This window comes from Chiloscyllium plagiosum, unplaced genomic scaffold (assembly GCF_037043375.1).
Source record: "Chiloscyllium plagiosum isolate Xiang-an unplaced genomic scaffold, Cpla_swu_hap1 HiC_scaffold_8, whole genome shotgun sequence".
NCBI lineage: Eukaryota > Metazoa > Chordata > Chondrichthyes > Orectolobiformes > Hemiscylliidae > Chiloscyllium > Chiloscyllium plagiosum.
The window spans coordinates 23,864,052-23,879,916 of NW_028270146.1; the positions used below are offsets into that span (position 1 = coordinate 23,864,052).

The window sequence follows — 15,865 nt, forward strand, 5'->3', positions numbered from 1 at the left end:
TCTCTCTTTCTCTCTTTCTCTCTTTCTCTCTTTCTCTCTTTCTCTCTCTCTCCTCTCTCTCTCTCTCTCTCTTTCTTTCTCTCTCTCTCTCTCTTTCTCTCCCCCCTCACATGCATGGTTAGGCTATAACCTGGTGTTGTCTGATTTTTAACTTTTCCCACTCCAGTGCAATACCGGCACCTTGCCATCATGTGTACTGCTGTTAGGGAGGCAATATATGTCCAAGTCAGGCTAGTGAATAGCGTGGAGCAATACTTGCTGTTGGTGGTGTTCCCATGTACCTGCTGCCATTGTCCTTCTGGATGGAAGTGGTTGTAGGTTTGGCTGGTGCAGTCTAAGAATCTTTGGTGAATTTCTGCAGTGCATCTTGTAGATAGCATGCACTGCTGCAACTGAGCGTGAGGCTGGAGGAAGTGAATGCTGATGGATGTGGTGGCAATCAAGTGGTCTGCTTTGTTTTGGATGGTATCAAGCTTCTAGACTGTTATTGAAACTGCACTCATCCAGGCCAGTGGGAGTACTCCATCATACGCCTTACCTGTACCTTGTAGATGATGGACAGGCTTTGAGAATGAGGAGTTGTGCTACTCACCTCAGGCTTCCCAGACTCTGATCTGCTGTTCATAGATCCACAGAGACTTACAGCATGGAGACAGGTCCTTCGGCCCAAACTGATCCATGCTGACCAAAATGAATATCTACGCTAACCCCATTTCTCTGCACTTTGAAACCTTTCCTATTCATGTATTTGTCCAAATGCCTTTTATGTGTTGTTAATGTGGAGAAAGTGAGGTCTGCAGATGCTGGAGATCAGAGCTGGAAATGTGTTGCTGGAAAAGCGCAGGTCCTATCACATTTCCGACACCCCTCCCCCAAGTCCCTCCTCCCTACCTTTTATCTTAGCCTGCTGGACAAACTTTCCCCATTCCTGAAGAAGGGCTTACTGCCCGAAACGTCGATTCTCCTGTTCCCTGGATGCTGCCTGACCTGCTGCGCTTTTCAGGCAACACATTTCCAGCTGTGTGTTAATGTATCCACCTCAACTACTTCCACTGGCAGCTCATTCAATAAGCGTACCATCTTCTGTGTAAAAAAAGTTGCCCGTCAGGTTCCCTTTTATTGTTTCCCCTCTAATCTTAAACTAATGCCCTCTGGTCCTTGGTTCCACAGCCCTGGGAAAAAGACTAAGTGCATTCACCCTATCCATGCCTCTCATGATCTTATGCACTTCCTATAAAATGCCCCCTCAGTCTCTTTATGCTCTAAAGAAAAAAGTCTTAGTTTGTCCAAACTCTCCCTATAACTTGAGTCCTGGCAAATCCTTGTAAATTTCTTCTGAACTCTTTTCATATTAATAACATCCTTCCTATAGCAAGGTGACCAAAACTGAACACAACACACCAAGTGTGGTCCCACCAATGTGCTGTACAATTGCAACATAACTTCCCAACTTCTAGTACTCAAGACCCTGACCGATGAAGGCCAGTATGCCAAAAGCTCTGTCTGCTTGAGACTCCACTTTCAGAGAACCTTGCACCTGAACTCCAAGATCCCTGATTTCCTTTACACTCCTGAAGGGTGCTACCATTCACCATAATATTCCTAACCTTGATTTGACTTCCAAAATAGCAAAGTCTCACATTAGCTATATTAAGCTCCATTTGCCATTTCTCGGCCAATTTCTCCAGCTGATCAAGGTCCTGCTGCAATTTCTGATAACTTTCCTCACTATCCAATATACCGCATATTTTAGTGTCACCTGCAAACTTTGTCATCTATTGTTGTAGCCACTGCTTTTATATGGTGAGTCCAGTTGAGTTTCTGATCAATGGTAACACCATAGGATGTTGATCATGGGGATTCAGTAATGTGGTAACACTATTGAATATCAAGGGGGCAGTGGTTAGATTGTGTCTTATTGGAGATGGTCATTGCTTGGCATTTGTTACATGCCTTTTGTTGGCCCAAGCCTGGATATTGTCCAGGTGTTGTAGCATTTGAACATCAATATCTGAGGAGACACAAATCGTGCTGACCATTGTGCAATCATCAGCAAACATCCCAACTTCTGACTTTATGATGGTGGGAAGGTCATTGACGAAGTAGCTGAAGATGCATGGGCCGAGGATACTACCTCAGGAATTCCAGCAAAGATTCCTGAGCTGAGGTGACTAACCTCTAAGCATGTTCATGTGTTAATATTACAGAGCTCAATATCAGTAGGGAATAATAGATCCTCCAGGTCATGAATATCCTCGAAGCATTAATAAAATGTGAGAGAAAAAAAAAGTCCAGTGCTTTATAACTGTCACCCAAATGTCTGAAATGAGATTACAGCCTTGGATGTATCCATTATTTTATAATTCTGAACATTGAACTCCCCCACCCAGAATACATTTTGAATTTTTGCCACCGTCAGTACTTCTTCATAGTCTTATCAGCGTGATAATCAGGCAAGAGGTTACCTTGCTAATGTTTAACCTGAAGCCAAAAGACTTCATGGGAGTCAATGTTGAGGACTTGCAGGGCAGCTTCTCCTGACTGTAAACTACTGTGCTGCCATCTCTGCTGAGTCTCTCCTGCCAGTGGTACAAGTTTCATTTCATTATTCAGACTTCGTAGTGATCAAGATAACTGAGTGGATTGCCAGGCCATTCCAGAGGGCAATTGAGAGTCAACCACATTGCTGTGGCTCTGAAGGACTTAGCGAGCCAGGTGCCTTTACTGAAAATCTGAAATTATTTCATAGTCATCAGTAGATTGTTAATTCCAGATAATTTGTATTGTACTCAAAGTCCACCATCTGTAATGGTGGGATTTAGACTTGAGTTCCCAGAACATTAGCTGAATTTTCATAATAATAGGCTAATGATAATATCACTAGACTATCGCCTCCCCTAAGTTCTACAAGAAAGTAGTCACAGAAGTTTTACAACTTGAATCAGGATGAGGACAATCCTCTCAGTAGCTATGAAGTGACTGTCACTCTTAGATTTGTTATTTTGGAAAGATGCTGTGTAGATTTATTATTTTAGCATAAAAAGTAGATTCAGGGCAGTTAGGGAGACACATTACAAAAAAAAATATTTCATCTTGTTGTGCCCCAGGATGTTACAAAAACATTTTTATGCACTGCGATTGTGGGTTCTAAACGCATGTGACCGCACCCCTATCAACATCAGTAGGAAGTGATATCATAATCGCAAGGGATTACCACTGTTTTAATGTGTGCTTGATGCAAGATCACACCAAGCAGTTCAACTACTTGAATGTCTGCTATCCTGACAGCAAACATGGTACAGCAACCATATTGCTTTTCTATTATTTGAAACCAAAATATCACTTGTTGTCTGATCTCCTGCTTGTAAGTGAAAGCTGGGCTTTCCATGCAAGAATAATGATCTCTTTCTGCCATTCCCATGATTTGAGCCCAGAGGGACTTCAAAGAAGGCCATGGAACCACCTGCTATATTGCAGAGTAAAAGATTGGTTTCCTGAAGTAAAGGTTTTTCTTATTAGATCGCTTGAGATTGACTTGCAGCAGTACATACTGATTGGGTGTCTATTTTGCAGTGATGTCCATAATATTACAATCCTGAGGGAATACGCACTATATTCAGGGATACAGAGTCCGCCTCATGAGGAGAACAGTAAAGATAGGAGAGAAAACTACACTACCATGTGAATCGGAAGGACCAAGAAAAGTTCTTGAGTTTTGTTTTCATTGAATGAACATCCCCGCATGAGCATCAACCCACAGTCAAAACAATATATCCTATCAGATTCCCCATCAGGAAGTTGTCTTGGCTCACATTACCCAATGAAGCCAAAATAAAATTCCTGATGAAGGACTTTTGCCCGAAACGTTGATTTTCCTGCTCGTATGCTGCCTGATCTGCTGTGCTTTTCCAGCGCTCTAATCTAGACTCTAGAATCTGCAGTCCTCACTTTTGTCTATAAAATACCATTGCTCAACCACTTTATCTCAAGCCTCAGTGTACAATGTCTAAAATTAGACAAGATGTTTCAATTGCAGTTTTCTTCAGTTCATTTTTTAATGCTTTATCAAGTGGCTTGTTGAATAGCAGGGAATGAATAAATGTTTTTACATATTGTTTTTAATACATGACATGCTTCACCATAAGTTGGTTTTGGGGCAGAGACTAATAAAATCAACTAAATTAATTATTTGAAAAGGATTAAAGCAAAGGGCAAAGAAATGGATTTAGATTTGATGATTTTTTTTTCTGGGAAGTAGATTTCCTACCAGATACAAAGCAGAGAAGAAAGTTGAGTCAACCTACTGCATGAAGTCCTCTGTCAGATTGCGCCTTGTGTGTTTTTCTGGGGCTTCTTCGTGATGCCACTGATCCTGCAATTTTAACATGTGCCTCCAATCCTAATATCTTAAAGATCTGGAAAGGAAAATTTCCTGTCTGCTTTTTCATTCCCCTTTGGCTTTTCTCATGGATTATCCAGCATAACTGCTTGATTAAAGATCTTCCTGATTCATTGACAACACCACAAAAGAATTATCTATTCATTATAACCTTGCTCTTTGTGAGCATTTTCTATTTGCATAATAGGTTCTGTGTTTACAAATGCGACTTTTTCAAAAAGTCCCCGTGAGGTCCTGTCTGCCCCCACCCACTGTTCGTGTCCCCGTCCGCCCCAATCCTGGCTAACCCCCCAATTTCCCCCCCCCCCCCCCCCCAACCCTGTCCAATTGTATGATCTTATATAAATGGACACCTTTCTTTATTTCATTCTGAAAACTTGCTTACTTACAGGATAGGAGGACACTACAAGGGCATCCTGTGCTGGAGCCGGTGGACATGGGTGTGGTCTTAAATGTATAATTTTCATCTGTATTCACAGAGGGGAAAGAAATTGTAGCCAGGGATATCAGTTGGGATGGTCAGATTCGAAACACATTAAGATTAATAAGGAAGAGGCTTTAGATGATTTTAGCATGCGTGCAGGTGTATAAATCCTGATGAGATGTATCCTGGGGTGGTATAGGAGGCAAGGACAGAAATTACTAGGACCCTAGTAGATATATTTAACACTTTTCTGGCCATAGGCAAAGCACCAGATGACTGGAGAACAACTAATGTGGTTCCTTTGCTCAAAATGGGCAACAGGGATAATCCAGCTAATTACAGACCAGGTAGTGATATTGATGAGGGTAGTGTAATTGATGCAGTTTACATGGACTTCAGTAAGATCTTTGACATGGAAGACTGGTCCAAAAGGTAAGAATCCTTGGAATTCAATGCAAGTTAATAAACCAGATCCAATATTGGCTTACAAGAAAGAGGCAATGAAGTATGGTGATGCAACGTCTGAAACTGAACCTTCCAGCTTAGCGAGCAACCTCACTTCCAGAACCTTCAGAGATCTGTGGACTTGTACACTAAGGTTCCTTTGCTTCTCGGTACTCCCGAGGGACCTACCATTCATAATGTATATCCTTCCTTATTAGACCTCCTAACATGCATCATCTTGTACTTCTCAGGATTATATTCCATCTGCTATTCTCTGCCTAATTTACCAGCAGATCAATGTCAGACCATAGCCTGAGACCATCTTCCTGACCAAACCACCAATATTTGTGCCATCTACAAACTTACTAATTAAACCTTCTACATTCATATCCAAGTCTTTAATGTAACTTGATACCACAGCATCAAATCCTGTGGTACACTACTGGTCACAGGTTTCCAATTATGAAAATAACCCTTCACCATCACCACCTAGTGCTTTCCATTCTTGTGTATTGAGTGTGTTTCCTTCCTTTTTCCAGGATACATGAAGATCAACTAGCCACAAAAAGACTTGAGCCACTATCACTAGTGTCCTTACATGCAGATGAGGAAGGACGCCAATTTGACTGGGACAACACATCCATCCTAGGACAAGCCAAACAGAGAAACACATAAGAATTCCTAGAAGCATGGCATTCCAACCGGAACTCTTTCAACAAACACATAGATTTGGATCCCATTTACCAACCCCTGAGAAAAGGAGCGGGTAATGGCATCATCATAGAAAATGATGTCACCACAGGAAATGACATCACCAACCCAAGGAACTGCAACTCTATCAACAAACACATCGATTTGGACCCTAACCACCATACTTCTTCAGTGAGCCTCCGGTGAAGTGCTGGTGATATGTCCCACTTTCTATTTATGTGTTTAGGTTTCTTTGGGCTGATGATGCCATTCCCCCCTTGCCCTCTCCAAAAAGGTCACCCCTAGGGAAAATTGGTAGCTTAAAGCTGATAGGACACCTAGAACCCTTTTGAATTTTAATTTAGAAGATCTAGAGTTGATATGAACACACCCAAGGGAAAAGGGCCTAGGGGAGTGCAGAAAGCAGGCCACTCGCCTACTATGTCGAGCATACCTGCAGCCGTTACCTCAACTCCTATGGTGGCACTCTTGGGTCCAAAGGAACAGCAGCATCTACTCACGAGTTTACAAAACTTCATGAAAGATTGAGGGAACGCTGGAACCAATCACTGCCATGCTGGCAAAGTATGAGCAGGAGATCTGGACCTTGGATCAGCACATTGGAGCTGCGGAACAAAGGACCATGGCCTTGGAGGCTGTGACAGAGAGCTCCGAGGAGCGGGTCTGAACCCTGGAAGGCCAGGTTTGCGCCCTGCAGCAACAGGTAAACAACCTCGAAAATTGAGGTTGGAGAAAAAATTTACAAATTTTGAGCTTACCCTCAAGGGATGGTTTCCAAAGATGCTGGGTCTGGATATTGAGTCGGGCCAGGTAGGTGTGTCGCAGACCTACTGTATCGCATTGCGCAGGCCCGGGCCATCTCAGGGCCTCCACCCTGTCCTAGTCGACTCCAGCAGTACAAGGAAAAGCATTTAATAATTGAAACAGCCAGACGACTGGGAAAGGATCCACAGGCTTTGGCTAATAAAGGCTTGAAAATAATGGTTTTTTTCATGTCTTCTCCGGGGTTGTAATTAAGAAAAGGAAGGCCTTTGATGAGGTAAAGAAAACTCTAAGAGATTTAAACATTCAGTACTCCCTGAGGTACTGCTCAGGCAATGCTATGTTTCAACTACGAAGGAACTCACTACAACTATGACTCGGTGGAAAAAGTAAAAGAATTTTGGATTCGCTGAAATGATAGACTCTGGCAGAAGAGAAGGGGTATGTGGATGATGGCATAATATGACCTTTTTCTCGTATCTTCTTTCTCTGTGTTTTTTCCCTTTTGGGGTCTCAGGTTTTATTGGCTTGATAGTTTTGGTGTTCCATCTAATGTGTTTTATATTGTATGTGTTTGGAGGTTATTAGCTATTCTGTTGTTCTGTTTTGCGGGGTGAGCGCTGGTTACTCCTTGGATGTAAAGATGTGTGGGGCTGAGAGGAGGAAGGGAGGCGTGGCTGTCCATGGTTAACTGATAAGAGTGTAAATAATATTTGTTTTTCTTGCTTGGGTCTGGTGCACGGCCTTAACTGGAAAGTACTAGGATGGTTGTAAGGTTGGAAGTGAATGGCCCCTATGGGCAAGAGGGGAGGGATCTCTGGAAACTTGTGCTCTTTGTGTTCAGCTGTTTAATTTTGCAGTAGAGGTTAGTTTTTTTAGCTTTAGTAGGTTTGTAGGATTAGCCTTTAAATTTGATCGCTTTTTTTTCTCCACTCGTCGCACATTGATTGGGATTCTTCTTCTTGGGGGGGCTCTGGGCTGTAGTGTGTGGTCATGGCTAGCGGTCTGTTCAGGTGGTACACCTAGAATATAAGGGGGAGTCACTCCCCCATTAAAAGGAAAAAGGTACTCTCAAGTCTCAAGAAGGAAAGGGTTGACATTGCGATGCTGCAAGAGACTGATAGGGAACATCTGAAGCTACAGCAGGTGGGTATATTAGGGTATTCTTTTCCTCCTTCAACCCCTGAAGCAGAGGAGTGGGCATACTGGCATGAAGAAACCTTTTGTTTCAGGTGACAGAGCAAATCAAAGATGAATATGAATGGTTCATCATTCTTAAGGTCCTGATACGCGGAGAAGAGTATGGCATTCTGAATGTTTACTGTCTCCCGATGCACCCTCTCAAATTTTTAGTTGACGCAGTCTGTAAGGTAATGTGCTTGGGGTGCGCCGTGTGATTATAGGAGGAGACTTTAATTGTCTCATAGACCCTATGGTTGACAGGATGCCAAGAGGGCTGTTGGGTACACCTCAGCAGTCTAGGCACTTGGTGGAATTGTGTGGGGAGCTGGGGCTAGTGGATGTGTGGAGGTGCCTCCACCTGAACAGGGGGGACTTTACCTTCTACCCCAACCCACACAAGTGCCACACAAGAATCAACGTGTTCTCTATTCCGTCAGTTTGCTTGAACTGAGCAGAATTTGGAATATAACTACTTCAGACCATGCAGTAATATATTTAGATGTTAAGACCAAAGGTAGTGGAGTAGGCCTGCAGCAACGGCACATGGATCTATTTCTGTTGAAGGATGACAACTTTGTGGAGTATATCACAATGGAGTTCAGGGTTTTTTGGGACATCAATTGGGGTACAGTAATCTGTCAATGCTCTGGGAGACCACCAAAGCATTCTTAAGGGGTGTGATTATTCCATACTCGGCAACGAGAAGGAGACGGAAGGGGGAGCAGCAGCGGATGCTTGAGGCCCGGTTGAAGGCAGCTGAACCAGCATATTACACCAGACCATCCGTGGTTAAATTGCAGCGGGTCACAGCCCCCAGACTGCTCTTGACTCAGTGCTCACACAAGTGGCGAAGAGAGGGGTCTCCTTTGCAAAACAAAGGCTGTTTGAATATAGGGATAAATTAGGTAGATACCTGGCTTACTTAGCTAGGAAGAAAAGTGCCCCTCAGTCCATTGTGTTTGTCCGAGAGAGGGCTGGCAATGTTACTCGTGAACTGAGGAAGATCAAAGCGGATTTCGGGAGTTCTATACAGAGTTATACCGGTCAGAGGGACATGGGGAAGGAAGTGCGGTAATGGAATCCTTTTTTGACAACTTGGACCTCCCTAGTATAAATGCAGATCAGGCCTCCCTTTTAAATGCTCTTTTAGCGGTGCAGGAGGTGGTAAGGCAGCTCCAGAGTGGTAATGCACCCAGTCCAGATGGATTCCCAAGTGAATTTTACAAGGAGTTTGTACACATGTTGGTTGAACTGTTGCTGGGGATGTATAATCATTCATATAGCCAGGACTGTCCTCCACCCTCTCTTAGAGAGGTTAATATCTCCATTATTCTAAAAAAGGGAATGATAGCGAAGATTGCGCATCGTATAGACCCATCTTGTTGCTGAATGTGGATTTTAAAATTTTATCAAAGGTTTTGTCTTTGAGACTGGAGAAGGTGCTGCCTGTTATTATAAAAGAGGACCAGACAGGTTTTGTCAAGGGTCGCAGCTCCTCTAATAATATCAGGCGGATATTGAATATGGTGCAATATGTCAACAGAGGGCGATTCCGGTTTTGGTGTTTTTCCTAGATGTGGAGAAGGCTTTTGATCGTGTGGAATGGTCGTATCTCTTCGCTATTTTAGATCGTTTACGTCTAGGAGGGGCCTTCGCTAGGTGGATGAGAGTGTTACATAAAGACCGTAGGTAGCAGTTATTACAAATGGGGTTAAGTTGAGTAATTTTGATCTGGAGAGACGTAACCAACAGGAATGTCCCTTGTCGCCGCTACTGTTCACTTTTGTTCATGAACCACTGGCGGAGACTATTCGAGAAAACTCTAAATAAGGGCACTTAAAGTTGGAACTGGGGAACACAAAATCACTCTTTACGCAGATGATATCCTTCTATTTCAAGCTAACCCGGAAAATTCCATGCCCCAAATATTAAATTATGTGGTGGCTTTTCGGAATATAGGATACATTTCACAAAATCTGAAGTGATGCCCGTGGTTGGGTTGGTGGAGACACCAAAGTTGGAGGGCGGAATGGAATTTCTCTTTAGATGGTCACAGAAAGGTTTTCTCTATCTTGGAACTTTTATTACTCCTTGCTTCCAGCAGCTGTATGGAACTAACTTTGTACAGCTGTTTGAGAGGATAAAGCAGGACTTCTAGCGATGGGAGGGACTGTCCATATCATGGCTTGGCCGTATAGCCTTGATTAAGATGACTCTTCTCCCTCAGTTGCTATATGCTATGACAATGCTCCCATTATTATTACCTAAAGAGGTGCAGCGGAGGTTTGCCGGATGGCTTGGATTGTTTATTTGGTGCCATAGGCACCCTTTAATTAAATTTACCAAGTTGCAGCTTCCGCAGGATATGGCTGGGATGGATCTCCCGGATCTGAAGAAATATCAAATAAACACTCTGCTGTCATATGTAGGTGGATGACCTGAAATCGATATGGTTAGATGTGGAGGCCTCTCAGGCAAAGTGTCCCCTCATAAACTTGCATTTCATGGATAAAGTGAGATTGGTAATTGAACACTGTGCAAGTCCGCTTATTATAAATACAGTAAAAGCATGGAAGATAATGCAGCAGGGTGAGGGCAATTTGCTCAAGACTTCGCCGTTTATCCCGTTGCGGGGAGCTCCAGGATTTAAGCTGGGGTCAATGGACTCTGGCTTTAGAGCATGGGAGGGTAACGGAATCTCCTGACTGGGAGATCTGTTTGAGGGAGAGGTCTTGATGTCTTTTAGCCAATTAAGTCAGAAGTACAGAATCCCTAATAGGAATCTTTTCTGATATTTCCAAGTTAGGGATTATATACAGAAAAAAAAACATGTTTTTGACCCAGCCATACAAGTCAGATGTAGAACACAGTCAGTTAGTACCATATATCATCTGCAAAGAGGGAATGCCTGGGGGGATATGGAGAGGCTTCATGAGATTTGGAGTCAGGAGTTAGGGGAAGAAATCTGGTCAGAAACATGGGAGGATATATGGGGGAACGTAAAGAAGATTTCAATATGTAATAGGGCTCAAGCGATGCAATTGAATTTCCTCCATAGGGCCCATATGGCACTAGAGAGACTAGCAAAGTTTAAAAAGGATCTTCTCAGAACTGTCCCAAATGTAAAAACAGTTTTGAAACCCTTACGTGTTGTTTCTAGTCCTGTCACAAAATCTGCAGATATTGAGGGCCATAGTGAATGAACTGGAAGTGATCTTGGAAATGGAAGTTAGGGGGGAATCCAGTGTTCCTCCTCTTAGAACTACCGAATCTTTCCTCTTTGAATGAGCATGGGAGGAGATTATTCAACATTCTGATGTACTGTACAAGGAAATCATCCTAATGAATTGGATATCAGAAAAGTCACCAGGTCTTGTAGATGGCGCAGATTTGTGATGAAACAGGTCTCTCAGGATTACTTAACAAGTATAGTGCAGCACAGAACAGAAAAATTTTATAAGACGTCGTGGCCCTTTTTAAATTATATAGACATAGATTTGTTGATGGCATTGATAAGGACCTTCGCATAGCTATGAGGACCATATATGGCAGTCTGGGGACCCCGAGGTGGGAGGAGGGGGTATAATCACTGTTGCCCCCGTGGACGGGACCCTTTATGGAAGTGCGGCAAGTGGAGTAATGTAATATAGTACAATGTGGTGTAATTTAGTTTTGGTGAATTGTAATTTAGTTTAATGTCTTATTTAATTTGAGTTTGTGTTAGTTTGGTTTAAGTTAATAAGAGTCGACTACAATCTGGAGAATAGTAGGCAGTTTATTGTTAACTTTATTGTAATATAACATAATAGTGCGATATTATTCCTACTTTTCTGTGCTTTTGTACTTTTATAACTTTGTTTTCTTTTTTTCTTTTGGTTTGTGTTTTTTGTAAAAAACAAAGTAACATTTTTTTCAATAAATATATACATAAGAGAAAGAACCAAAGACAGAAACAACTTCATCAACAATGACAATATCGTCAAGTTAGTGGACCTATGCCTCACCACCCACTTCACATTCAATAGCAAGACCTATAAACAAATCAATGAAACACCCATGGGAACACTGACATCAGGGTTCTTAGCAGAAGCAATAATGCAGAAACTTGAACAAACAGCTCTCCCAACCATCCAACCCAAACTTTGGGTCCGCTACGTGGATGACACCTTTGTCATTGCTAAATGAAACAAATTAGAGGAAACCTTCAAGACCATCAATAATATCCTTACTGGCATAAAATTCACTAAAGAGGAGGAAAACAACAACAAACTGCCATTCCTAGATGTCACAGTAGGGCGAACAGTCAATGGGGATCTTCAAACCAGTATCTATAGAAAACAACACATATAGAATAACTACTTAACTACAGAAGCAATCATCCCAACACCCACAAATGAAGCTGCATAAGGATATTATTTCAATAAGTCACCACACTGCAGCACCGAGGAACTATGAAGAGTAGAAGAAAATCACCTCTCCTGTGTATTTAAGAAGAATGGGTACCCAATAAACACAGTCTGCTGATCTTTCAGCAACAAACTCAAACAAGCAGACAAAACATGCCCAGAAACCCTAGCCACTTCACCCTACATCAAAGACATCTCCAAAATGACTGTCAGACTACTCAGACCTCTTGGCATCATGATAGTCCACAAACAAACCAACATACTTAAACAGTAGCTAATGAACTTAAAAGACCCTATACAGATAACAAGCAAAACAAATGTCATTTACAAAATACCTTACAATAACTGTAACAAACACTACATTGGACAACCAGGCAGAAAACTAGCCACTAGGATTCATGAACATTCAACTAGCCACAAAAAGACATGGCCCACTATCACTAGTATCTTTACGTACAGACAAGGAAGAACACCACTTTTACTGGGACAACGCATCCAAACAGAGACACGCATGAGAGTTCCAACTGGAACTCTATCAACAAGCACATTGATTTGGACCCCATCTGCCATTCTCTGGAAAAGAGACCAGAAATGGCATCATCAACTCAAAGAAATCTAAATACATAAATGGAAAGCGGGACATAACACCAGCGCTTCACCAGAGGCTCACTGATGATGTTATCTAGAATGGTGACGACACGCTTGAAATCAAACCTTCTAGCTCAGCGAGCAAGCTTACATCTAGAACCTCAACCTGAACTACAAATCTTTTCAAAACTCACTAATCCCTGAAGGTGTCAGCATAGCTGGATAGGGGAGTGAAGAAGGCATACAGGATGCTCACCATCATTAGCCAGGAAGTAGAATATAAGACAAGGAAACCTTGTTGCAACTTTATAAAACATTGGTTAGGCAACTGATGGAATACTGTTTGCAGTTCTGGTCATCACCACTAGCAGAAAGATATGATTGCAGTGGAGAGGATGAAGAGAAGATTCACCAGGATGTTGCCTGACATGAAAAGTCTAAGTTATGAGGAGAGACAAGATAGGCTGGATTTGTTTTCCTTGGAGTAGAGGAAGTTGAGGCGACGATTGACATACACAAAATTATAAGAGGCATAGTTTGAGTATATTGTGAAAATCTCTTTCCCCTGGAAGACATGTCAAAGACCAGAGGGCATAAGTTTAAGGTGAGGAGCAAGTGGTTTAGAGGAGACCTGAGAAAAATCTTTTCACTCAGAGGGTGATAGATATATGAAATTTGCTCCAAATCATGAAATTTGCTACCTGAGATGGTGGCGGAGGCAGTACTCTTGCAACATTTAAGAATCATCTGGATGAGTACTTAAAATTTCAGGGAATAATAGCCAATGGGAAAAGTGCAGATAAGTGGGATTATTGTGGTTTCCTGTTTGTGGATCAGCGTTGACATATGGACTGAAAGGCTTTGTTTCTACGCTGTATGATTCTACATCCACTCTGTACAACTGGATGAAGTGAGACCCTCATTTCAGTTAAAAAGAAGTTCTTCACCCAACAATGGACCACGTTTTCTAGTGCATGCATTTCAGACTCCCTGTTACAAAGTTCCCTTTGATCAATACCAATGAAAGCCAGCAGCAAATCCATTCACTTGAAGTATTTGAGGTGCAAATGCAGACACAATTGCATCCTAAATAAACAATAGAAGGTTCAATGTTATAAATGTCATCAGTTGAAATAATATTTCAAGTTCAAGTGTGTATTAATTGTCAGATTTCTTTTTGAATTGTTTGACCCATGAAAATTGACACTTATTATTTTATACAACAGATATATTTCCTGCAGATGAATGGTACGTGAGATTCAAACTGCACTATGGAACACGTTTGTTTTCAACAGAAGGAACCTTACTGGATGTTGTGAGGGGTAGGTTGAAAACTGAATCTGCTTGAAATTTAGTTTGCAAATGTCTACACAGTTATTCCCACTAAATTAATGAAGTCCTCTTTCTGATTCCCATGTTAACTAATATTGCTCCCTAGGTAATATGATGACCATTAGGCTCGATTTTCATTCCATATTTTTATTGGATTCATGTTTCACCATCAACTGTGATGGCATTCGACCCCTTGATCAACAGGCCATTAGCATGGGATTCTGGATTACTAGTCAAGTAACAGGGTGACTATGTTACTGTCTACTCTGCTATCATCAATTTTCTTAAAAATAAATCTTTTTCATTCACTCATGAAATGTGGCTGTTGCTGCCTGGGCCTTGATATATTCCTCAAGCCTAATTGCCCTTAGTTGGTGGATGTGAGCTGCTTTCTTGAACCATTTTAGTTAATTTGCTGCAGGTACACTCAGATTATCATTAAAAAAGGAATTCCATGATTTTGATCTTGTGACACTGAAGGAATGGTGATACATTTCCAAGTATGGATGGCGAGTAACTTGGAGGGAACTTGCAGGTGGTAGTCTTCCCATGTATCTGCCACTCTTGTCTTCCTCAAGGGAAGTCATCATGGGTCTGAAGGTACTGTCTAAGGAGCTTTGGTGAAATTCTTCAGAACATTATACACTGCTATTGCTGAGGATTGATGGTGGAGGGAGTAGGGGTTTTAGCTCTGGTGCAAATCAAGCAGGCTGCTTTGTTCTGGATGATGTCAAACATCTTAAGGGTTTTTGGAACTGCACTCATCCTGGCCAGTGAGGACTATTCCATCATCCATGACTTGGGCTGAGAAGTGGCAGATGGAATTTAATTTAGATAAATGTGAGGTGCTGCATTTTGGGAAAGCAAATCTTAGCAGGACTTATACACTTAATGGAAAGGTCCTTGGGAGTGTTGCTGAACAAAGAGACCTTGGAATGCAGGTTCATAGCTCCTTGAAAGTGGAGTCGCAGGTAGATAGGATAGTGAAGAAGGAGTTTGGAATGGTTTCCTTTATTGGTCAGAGTATTGAGTATAAGAGTTGGGAGGTCATGTTGCAGCTGTACAGGACATTGGTTAGGCCACTGTTGGAATATTGCATGCACTTCTGGTCGTCTTCCTATCTGAAAGATGTTGTGAAACTTGAAAGGGTTCAGAAAAGGATGTTTCCAGAGTTGAAGGATTTGAGCTATAGGGAGAGGTTGAATAGGCAAGGGCTGTTATCCCTGGATAGCCAGAGGCTCACGGGTGCCCTTTAGAGGCTCACAAAATCATGAAGGGCATGGATAGGATAAATAGACAAAGTCTTTTCCCTGGGGTGGGGGAATCCAGAACTCGAGGACATAGGTTTAGCGTGATAGAGGAAAGATATAAAAGAGACCTAAGGGACAACTTTTTCACGCAAAGGGTGGTACATATATGAAATGAGCTGCCAGAGGAAATGGTGGAGGCTAGTACAGTTGCAACATTTCAAAGGCATCTGGATGGGTATATGAATAGGAAGGGTGTGGAAGGATATGGGCCACATGCTGGCAGGTGGGACTAATTTGGATTGGGATATCTAATCAGCATGGATGAGTTGGAGTGAAGGGTCTGTTTCCATGCTGTACATCTCTATGA

The 15,865-nt window shown here is 42.2% G+C and overlaps 1 protein-coding gene across 3 annotated transcripts in view; it reads left to right on the forward strand.

Moving 5' to 3' along the window:
* The window catches only part of LOC122553403 (cation channel sperm-associated auxiliary subunit beta-like), an 87,852-nt gene that overhangs the window by 55,164 nt on the left and 16,823 nt on the right, over window positions 1–15,865 (forward strand). For all 3 annotated transcript variants that reach the window (XM_043697128.2, XM_043697129.2, XM_087989656.1), the window contains exon 6: window positions 14,143–14,238. In XM_043697128.2, coding sequence (XP_043553063.2) covers window positions 14,143–14,238 — 96 coding nt within the window. The remainder of the gene's footprint in view (window positions 1–14,142; window positions 14,239–15,865) is intronic.